The 10,677-nt window shown below is 37.6% G+C and overlaps 1 protein-coding gene across 1 annotated transcript; it reads right to left on the reverse strand.

The window, feature by feature from the left end:
- Positions 1–4,431: 4,431 nt before the first annotated feature.
- On the reverse strand, positions 4,432–10,365 carry LOC103440820 (uncharacterized). The gene is made up of 2 exons (XM_008379529.1): positions 9,656–10,365; positions 4,432–4,603 (listed from the first exon to the last, which is right to left on the reverse strand). Exons 1-2 carry the CDS (start codon positions 10,363–10,365, stop codon positions 4,432–4,434), a joined length of 882 nt encoding a protein of 293 aa, XP_008377751.1.
- Between the last annotated feature and the right edge of the window lie 312 nt (positions 10,366–10,677).

The following is a 10,677-nucleotide window of genomic DNA, read 5'->3' on the forward strand; positions in this document are numbered from 1 at the left end:
TTCAATTCAATTCAAAGCATCATAATTCACAATATATGCATTCCACATAATTTCCGTCATATTCATAGACCTTATGAAATAATGCAATATCAATACAATTTATAATTCACACCCACAACTTAATAATATCTCATAATACATAACATAATGTCAATCCACTTCATTTCACTTCATGGTGATTCTCAACATATATATATTTCACCTAACTTTCTCATTACCCAAAGAACTTAGAAATAATGCATTATAAACGCAAATCACCATTCCCATTAACGAAACTTTCATATTTATTAAGGAAATTGCACCACAATCATAATACAATTTATATATATGACACACACATAATATAACATGAATGTCAATTTAATCACAAAAAAAAATGTGAATTAATGCAACCACCATGCATAACATAATCCACACCAATAAGAATTCAAGAACATTGCATATTATCATTTGCTCTGATACCATTTGTAACGCCCCACCCCGAATTATTTGCTTTATTTCGGGATATAATAATATTAGTGATAGGCCTAAACTAAACTCTTGTTTAGTTTGCTACTATTTCTTTTATCTTACTTCTAAATCTCCAAACGATTTAATTCCTATAAAATTAACCATGTTTTTAATTACCATAACAATCAATTAAGTTATCAACTTAATTCCCTAAATTCTTCTATCAAGCAGCCTCTAATTCAAAGATTAATTCTCAAATATTTAATCTTACTGGTATTATGGCTGCATCTAACATCTCGTTAGATTGCCTACGTGCCCTAAACAGAGATCAAGCCATTCGTAGTTCACATATTTCAATTCTATAAACTTTGATATTTCTACACATAACTAACAATCACTATCTAGCTTCAAACAAGTGTATTACGTTAAATGCTTATTAAATTTAGTTACAGAACATCAAAATTAGCTTAACACTACGGCGTCGGCTCCCTGGGCACGTGTCGCCGCCCCAATTCGCAGGAAAATATCAACTATCTCCAAAAATTACCAAATTTTATAGAAAAGTAGATCTCAGTGGGAAGAACAACTTTCATACCTGCGGCCAGGCCCAATTTGGCTGGGAAACACCTCAAATCGGCAACGAACCGCCGAAAACCCTTGAATTTGGGTGTGTTCAATTCGACCTCAAAGTAACTCCGACGCCCCTAAACTTGTTTAGGATTTGTTCCACACCTCAAAGGGAGTCTAATGGTGGAATTGGACTTGAGGAGTTTCAAACTTTGGGTAATTCAAACCCAATGCCGCTGCACCCCACCGTGCGGGTGCTACCCATTTCAAGCTCAAATCCCATGATTTTTTAGGTGTAGTAGGAAGAGGGAAGGTTATGGAGGGTTTTACAATGGTTAACTTGATGTAATTCGCCGGAAAAAGGGGCGAAATCCCATCAGAAAAACACAATAGACCCGATCGGGTCAGGTTCGGTCCCCGAGTCGCAGGATCTCCCGCTCCCCCTTCTCTCCTTTTTCCTCCCTTCTCCCTTCCCTATTCGTCCTCCCCCTATTCTTTTCCTCATTTCTCTCCTTTCTATTTTTTTCTTTGAATCACAACCATCCATTTTGTTTCTTCCTTTCATACCAGCCACCCACATGTCTTTTTCACATTGCTCCAGATTTTCTGGAGCCTTCTAAAGATATTTAAAATTACCAATTTATCCCCGACTCTAAACGTTAATAACTTCTTCGTTAAAACATCGTTTCACGAACGGTTTGCGCCTACGCGTTCGTGAGATCGAGCTTTATTCAAGCATATAAATTGTGACCTCGAAGGGTCTACGGATTTTAAATAATTAATTTCCAAACTTTAAACCTCATAACTAGTTTAATTTAAAACTTAACTCACATCAATTATTATAAATTCTCCAAAAACACATAAAAGCTCAATACTACAATTACGTTAATTGTAATAATTTCCCAATTCTATTTCCATAACCATAAATCGATTTATTTGCGATTTTCTCTACGTATTCATAATTATGAATATTTAATTCATATATTTAAATTTTAAGGGTATTACATAACAAGGGCCTCAAGGAAAAATACTATAGGATGGCAATAAGACCAGCGATGTTTCATGGCACAAATGTTAGGCGGTCAAGTATCAACGCGTGCAAAAAAAGAGTGTAGCATAGATGAGAATGCTTCATAGGATGTGTGGGCATACGAGAAATGACATAATTAAGAATGAGAATATCCGAGGTAAAGTAAGAGTGGGCCCAATTGAAGATAAGATGAGAGAGAATCGATTAAGGTGGTTTGGATATGTGAAACCGAAGATCTACAAATGTTCTGGTTAGAAAATGCGATTACGAGATAGATGTTCAAAGCAAAAGGGGTAGAGAAACACATAGAAAGACTTGGAAATAGACTTTAAGAAAGACTTGGAGTACTTGGAGCTAACAGAATACTAGACGCAAAACTGAGTGTAGTGGTATTTTAGAATTCATATAGCTAACCTCATTTAATGAGATAAAACCATGTTGTTGTTGTTGTTTATATAATACTTGTCCCGCATTGACCGCCACATTTAAAAAAAAATTCTAATAAGAAATTAAAATGAGATGAAGATAATGAAAAGAAATTATGAATTGTGGAGAGAGCTAGAGTTTATAGAGAAAAGTTAGAAGAGTTATGAGTTAAAACTTCTATGATCCACTTCATCGATAAAAACAAGTTATCAAATTTTTGGCTTGATCAAATTACATGGCATTGATATAGCATTGTTTCAACATTTTCCATATGATTAAATCCAGTTCCAATCAGAGAGTAAATAAATTATCTAGTCTTTTGTCTAATCCAAATGAAGGAGGAGAGGTGACATATCCAACTACACTTCCCTATTTTTATAATAATGATATTATCCACAAACTCATTTTTACTTTATACATATCCCTTGTTTAATTATATCTTTTGACATTCTTTAATTCATTCAATTTGATAGTCAGAAATTAAAAATAGTGTAAAAGAGAAAAATGCATGTGTGAGTTGTGCAATTGATTATTAACGGAAGGCAGCATGGGCAAGGCCAAAGGAGCTTGTATTAGTTTACGATGAGAGAGAATCTTTGTCGGATTCTCTTTGTGAGGATTTCGGGAATCTTCCAATCATATACATTCATTGTACATCATGCGGTTAATTTTCGTTAGGTACTGTTTGTATTCAATTTTAAATAAAAAAAATTACAATAATTTCTGACCGCACGATGTACAATGAACCAATGTAATTTAAAGATCTCTGAAATCCTTCCAAAAAAGGTCCAACGAGAATCCTGACTCGTTAATGATAATCTGCAGCAAGGTTATCTCAGAACAAAAGTACGTCACGATCATGCATGGAATATGTAGAAAAACAAACAAGGACAGTACTTTCATCAAATATCAAGTCGACGTGTTTCAATACGTACTACTTATATAGCTTTATTTGGAAAATGACGGACCAAGGTTATGTAATCGTTGGGTGCAATCATGCCCAAAAAAGTAAAAATAAAATGATAAGTATTCATTTGCACCAACTTTGTTCTCTCTTTTTTCTTCATAGAATTCAAGTCATTCACCATTTACCAAATGGCTAAATCTCAAGATTTTAGAGAGATTAATCAGCGGGTTACTTCTAATTATACCAAAATTGTTATTAAATTGCATCGAGTTACGGGCTTTCATAACAAAATTTTTGTTGTAATTGTTAGTGAAACCACATAATATAACTTTATATTTTAATTTATTAATTTTTCTATATGCTATTCTTGTATGCTTGGCACTCTAAATTTTTCATTTTGCACTCCAAAAATTTTTATACTTAAAAAGGAAAATACAATTATGAAGAGTGCAAAATAAGATTTTTTTATTGCCAATAACAATTCCGTAAAATAATCACAATTCAATATATAGTGACAAATTAAATCTCTCCTATTAAAATTCGCACTAATGAAATCTCTCACATTTAAAATAATCACAATTCAATATAGTGAAAAAAAAAAATTATTAAATGCTAATGTGTCCAATTTTTTAGAAAGGAAAGTTGTTTGTTTGTTTCTTTAGAGTTCTTTCTATTTCCTGCAGATTATAGTTTTACTCATATGCAAAATAAAAAACTTTCTAAAAACGTTAACATTATTTTTGTACAGTGAAAAAACTATGATTTGCAGATAAATAAGATTAATAACATCTCATTACATGAAGGGATGCATTTATGTTAATATGTACATCCCAGAAACCCTAGAAATTAATACGATCATATCCATGATCTGCATCTCTAGCTAATTACAACTACCACGGAATATTCAGCTACCCTATATTTCTTGGTAATCAAAAAATAATTCCATGTACGTGGTCACATTATTAACCAACTTCAAAATTAAAAGTACGTAAATGAATCTAAAAACTGCAAGTACGTATATTGTACTTGCAGTTGAGAGGTACAATATCAATCATAGGTTGTGCTTATTATTCCAGATCCAACCACCATTCCCAGAGACCTGTTTGCAGTAATTCTCACATGCAATCTCGCAGATGGGAATGTTTGCGCCTTCCTCTTTCAGGCACACTGGCATGCATGGCTTTGCACAGTCTGAGAGCGCTTCACTTCCCTTCATGCTGTAGCTGCACACCATAACAACTAGCACACAGATAACAATGGCAGGAATTGTATTGGTTTTAGTATTGGCCATTTTGGTCTTTTAAAACTGGGTTTTTATTGGGTTTTTGGTAAGATTTGTGAGGGAATTGGTCTAGTTGGTGAAATATTCAATCTGCGAATAAGAACTTGGATGTGGGTTTGGTTTATATAAGGGGTGGGAAGTTGCGCATGCTTAGGAAAGAAAGATGCACCTCATGGTTTAGGTGGTTTGGAGCAAAACATGGTGATGAAAAATGAGGTTGGGGTTAGAAATTAGGATCATATATTTTTGGTTGGGCTAAAGAAAGATGGTTAGTTTTTTTTTTGCCAAGAATCGTGAGGTTAAAGTGCGTAATATTATTAACACTCCTCGTTTAGGTTCTGACTCCAAATCGAACTAGCAAAATGGCCACACACTGTGAGTGGAAAATAATTATGTTTTACTATGATTTTATAATTACAACAAAAGAAGTTAAAATTCAAAAGAGAATAAATAAGATCCCCAAGCATAAATAAGCGCCACCAAAAAAAAAAAATAGTGTGCTCCTCTAGTCTTCCATGGTGTTTTCTTCTCCACCTGTTTCGATTACTCTTCTTCTTTTGGTTTTGTGATTCCGTTTTCCTCTAGCATGAATGAAATTTTGTAGAACTTGGGATCATGAAGAAGGAAGCTGAATTCCCGCAGAACACATCTATCACCTTCTTTCTCCCTCTTATACCTCTTTCTCTCTTTAAATAACCACATTAGACTAAAACAAAATTCTAGTATAATCAAAGATATGCAACCCCTAATTAATGCAAAACCTTGATTTGATATTTTTCATTTTGTTCTCCCTTCATGCCAGGAATGATCGATTGTGTAGAGAGGTTTGTGTGAGGAGGAAATTTGATCACAAAATGGGAATAGAAGATAGACGTGGGTGGGTTGGTTTCTACTGGCGGTTCACTCCTTTTTTCTGTAAATTTTTTATTTTGTAATTCTCTTATTTATTAGGATGTATTTTTAAAACATTGAATTAATTGTTGTTTCACATATTTATCCATGATTTATTAACTTGTTTTATTGGGGTGTAATCATATACCGAGGGTTATAATCGTTATTTTCTAGAATTTTGTTTTACAAAAAATGTTTGCTTATAGATATTAGTTATTCATTTGCAAATTTATTATCCTAGTTGGAAGACTAAATGATGCATGATCACACATTCTTAAATTTAAAATTTAAAATTGAAATTGAACAAATATGGTCATTTATTAAAAATTGATATCAAATCAAAGATAAGTAACAATGAATTAAATATTCATTTGTAACTGTACAAAGTTTAATGAATTATTATTATTATTATTTTTTGTTTTTTTCAAAAATGAGGACAATTGGTAGCAAATCACGGTTATCCACCTCCTCCGGAGGTTAGAAAGATTCACAGAGACATTTCAGCCTCCCCTGACCATAAGTCTACCTTCCTCATTCAATGAATTAAATTTGGGGTATGGTCTAATTAATGCCGTCACGCCTCGAAAGGAACAGTGGTAGGCTTTATTGACAACGCAATGTTATAATGCCGCCCTAAAAAGAACCAAATTATGTCGTATATATTTCACAACTTATGAACATAGTGTGAGGTTTTGGATTTTTCGGGTTTCAATCAACAAAATATGATTAAATTGGAAAGGGGTACTTTTTTTTTTCTTTTGGTATAGTTCACAAATGTAATTGTCACTCAAAAGCAAATCTGAAAACCCAAAAATAAATCTTCTCATGGGGTTCATAGACTAATCGTATATAAAATATTAAAGTATCTTCAAATGAAATGTCAAAAAGTACACATCATCAATAACAAGAACAAAAGACAACATATAGTGTTTTCCAACTGAAATGTTACTTCTTATGTGACATGACGATGATTGATAGCAACTTCAACACGCGCCAAGTTTGCCCAATGCTTAACATACTTGGCCTGACAAAACGCATCATCGGGTGAAGTACCTTAAGTCGATGAACCAAAATTTCATCGGGCAAATGTTCACACAAAATACCCTAGAGTCGCGTTCCAAAATGATCCTTATTAATGCAATATGGCATGCTCGAAACTCCCTTCTTTGGGAAGACAAACCTGCAAGTCCGGCCTTGGTGAGTCAATTAGCTGGTCTCTATGGGTGCGTTTGGTACGCGGGACGGGACGGGACGGAACGGGACGAGGCGTTCCGTCCCGCGTTTGGTGCGCCAAAAATGGGTGGAACGAGCCGTTCCACGGGACAGATTTTGGGTGTTTTTGCGTTCCACCTCCCACCCCTGGAACGGGTTTGTTCCACGTATGTGGAACACAATGTTTTACCATTTTAAGACAAATATACCCCATGTCTTTTTCAAAAATTACACCTTCGTTCCGTCCCGTCCCGTCCCGTCCCGTCCCGTTCCGTCCCGTCCCGTCCCGTCCCGTCTGCGTACCAAACGCACCCTATCTCTCTGACTACCTTAGTGCTCAGCCTGCTCCTTTGCATCGACTTCAACAGTCTCCTTCCCATTGGTCTCCTCCTCTAGTTCATTGGATGAAGATTAATGTGGATGGTTCCTTTTGTTCGTCTACAAACTTTGGGGGAGTCAGATGTGGTATTTCGCGATGGTGTATGCTAGAGGTTTCATTTGCAAGATACCTTATGTGACTAAGCCTCACACGGTGGAGAAATTTTTAGTTGTGACGAGAACACAAGTGGTACACCACGTGTTTTAATAGAAGTGGTGGGAAATTTTATTTTTTAAGTTATTAACTTTTTAACACACATATCCCATAATTTGTATAGTGACACGTAGTGTATAACCTCGTGTACCTGCCACATTGAAAAATCTCTCCACACGGTGGAGATCCTAGCTGTGTGGATGCAAATTTCCGCCTTCTTCTTCTTGGACAAAATTGCACCTACAACACAATTAACATCTTAGGTCAAGGTCAAGAGCCTCACGCGTCCACAATGAATAGGGGGCTTTGGCCGAAGAACCTCCGATGCCAAAGTTAGAATTTAGAGAGAAAAGTATTTGGAGAGTTTTTTGGGATTTTTGCCAAACTGTTGGAATGAGTGTTTGGTGAAAATAGGAGCCTATTTATAGGGCTAGGAGTGGCCGGGTTTTCAAGGGATTTTGTGGTTGTGGTTTTGGCTTAATTAGCCAATTTATTGGCTAATTAAGTATGAAAGAAGTAAATGGGAGGTTACAAAATTATTTATTTGTATAAATGGGGTAATAAATTGGAGAAAAGTGAGAAAGATGAGGATGAAAAGGAAGTGGCCGGCCCTTTAACAATTTTAGGTTAAATTGTATAATTTAATAGGTAATTAATGGATTAATTGGGTAATTAATCTATTAATTTACCAATTAATATTATTTTGGAGGTTACTTTGCAAAAAAGGGAATTTGATGAGATGAATATTGAATTGTTACCTCTTTGGAGCATTTTTTAGCTGCTCCCGTGTAGGAATCCCGGTGTGCTTCAAGGGTAGTTTGGTCATCTTTTACTAAAAAATCCACGTATCGCCTTGTGATTATTTTTGGCTCCACAAATGCCCCCAGACCTGCTAGGCTGCTTGTAGAAAAGGGCAGCAGGTGTAGAGATCTTCTTGCTCTAGGAAACTTAGGACTACTTCCTATTTTGATGTAGATTCCCTCTTTAATGTGAAATTAGATCTTTCTAGGAAAGGGAAATAAATTTCCCTCAAAGCCTATTTAAGTCCACCTTAAGTGGGTTGTTAAATCAACTTTGGAGAGCGATTTATTCTACCCTATAAGCGAGAGAAAGCTTAGAGGATATTTGTTCCCCCTCCTCTAGCAATCTTCTACATCTTGTCCATGTAAAGGACCGTCTTTCGTTGCTTTCTTTGTCTTCTCCGCGTCGCACCGATGTAAGGAAAACTTAATTCTCCTTATCTTCTTCTTGGGAGGTGCTGCCACGGGGCAGCCGTAGGGCGGTGCGGCACGTCAGCTGGCAGGGGCCAGGAGTCGGCTTGGCATGGGCCAAGGAGGTGGTGTGGCAGGGGCCATTGTTTGTGTTGCTCGGCTTGATTGAAGCCAAGGATTGGCTCGGCATGGGCCGAGGAAGTGGCGTGGCATGGATAACGGTTTGGGCTGCCACGTCTAGGCTGCTTGCCAAAAATGAGGAAACTGCTTGAGTTTGATTTTTCAGCTGCCATGGATGGAGCAGTCAAGGATGAAGCTGCCAAGATCGGAGTTGCTGAAGATGAAGTGTCGGATGAATGAACTGTTAAGTGTAAAAGTGGATGCTGCTCCCTAACCATTTGTTACTTAATTGATATTTAAGCATTCGATCTTTTGAACTATGTGGCCTTCTCGCATTGGAGAGCTTACCCAGATGGGTGTCAGGGATTTAGTTTACCGTCTCACACTGGAGAGCAATTAGTTTACCCTCTCGCACTGGAAAGCAATTGGTTTACCCTCTCGCACTGGAGAGCAATTAGTTTAACCTCTTGCGCTGGAGAGCATACCCATATGGGTGTCGGAAAATTGGTTTACCCTCTCACACTGGAGAGCAATTAGTTTAACCTCTCGTACTGGAGAGCAGACCCTTTTGGGTGTCAGGGATTTGGTTTACCCTCTCGCACTGGAGAACAATTAGTTTAACCTCTCGTACTGGAGAGCAGACCCATAAAGGGTTTTGAGCAATTGTTGTGGATAGCAGTTGAGCCAAACTTATGAATAACTTCTTGAATCTTCATTGAGAATAAAGAAATAAATCAACTGTGCTGGAAGGTAGAAACTGCATAACAAACTGGATATTCTTCGGCTTGTGAAGCCTTGTTTGTCGAGTTGCTTAAGTCTTCGAACTTATTTGGAAAAAATCCAAAACGTGGTTCAGGGGGTGATGGGAACTTCCCCTGCTTGTGTAGGCCGTTTTGTTGACCTGTCAAAATACTCGTCGCATCAGCCCTCATTTGTCAGCTTTTCAAGGTACTGCTTCCACTTTAGGCAGCCGTTGGTAGTGTGGCCTGGTCCTTGATGGAATGCGCAATATTTTGTATGATCCAACCTGGTAAGATCGATTTTCATAGGTGGTGGCAATTCGAACCAAGGTTCATTCTTGAGCTTGCGAAGAATTTGGCCGATTGGAACTGTGAACCTGGTGAATGTTTCAAGCGCTGAGTCTTCTCTGGTCGGGGAACGTTCTATGTGCTTCTTTTCTGACTCGTTTTTGTTAGACTGCTTGGCCTCGTCCCATAATGCATGTTTTTCTGCCAAAGCATACGAAGCTGCTAGGGTCAATTCTTCTCCCATAATCAATTTTCTGAATAAAGGATGTTCGGTAGGAAGCCCATTTCTGAATGCTGCCGTTGCTATGTCTTCATTGCAGCCAACTATCTTGGCCTTCTCCACTTTGAACCTCTTGACATAGTCGCGAATTGTCTCCCGATGGTCTTTTACAATGCTGAAGAGATGGTCAGATGTCCTTTTGATTGAGCGGTTAGACGAATACTCCTTAGTGAAAACAAAGGAAAGTTCGTTAAAACTCTGGATCAACTGCGGCGGTAGAGTGTGAAACCAGTCTTGCGCCTCGCCTTGTAGAGTTGTGGCAAAAATTTTGCACATAAGCATATCGTTGTTCCTGTAGAGGATCATGGTACTGCAATAATACTTGAGATGTCGATCCGGATCTTCGTCTCCCTTATATGGAATGAAGTGAGGCATAGTGAACCCGTGAGGTGGATCTATCCATTCGATCTCATTCGTGAATGGTGACATACTTATGTTGGTTATGTCTGGTCGAAGCGCATCATCAGCAACCTCGTTTCGTTGGAAATTGCGCAGTCGTTTAGTTAAGAGCCTATCAACTTCTTCTTGAATTTGCCTCTGCTGGGGCAATGGAATTTTCAACTACCCCCGGTCGTGACCTATGGGTTTGGGCTGCTCTTCCCTATGCTCGACTCCTCCATGTCGCAGCTGCGGTGCATGTGGCATGTATCTGGCAAGCGAACGGGCCATTCGTAGGCTATTGGTTGAACTTGAGTCGGATTGAGTGACTGCTTCTCTCCGTCTGCCGTGCTGCCTACTCCG

Source organism: Malus domestica, chromosome 07, assembly GCF_042453785.1.
Source record: "Malus domestica chromosome 07, GDT2T_hap1".
NCBI lineage: Eukaryota > Viridiplantae > Streptophyta > Magnoliopsida > Rosales > Rosaceae > Malus > Malus domestica.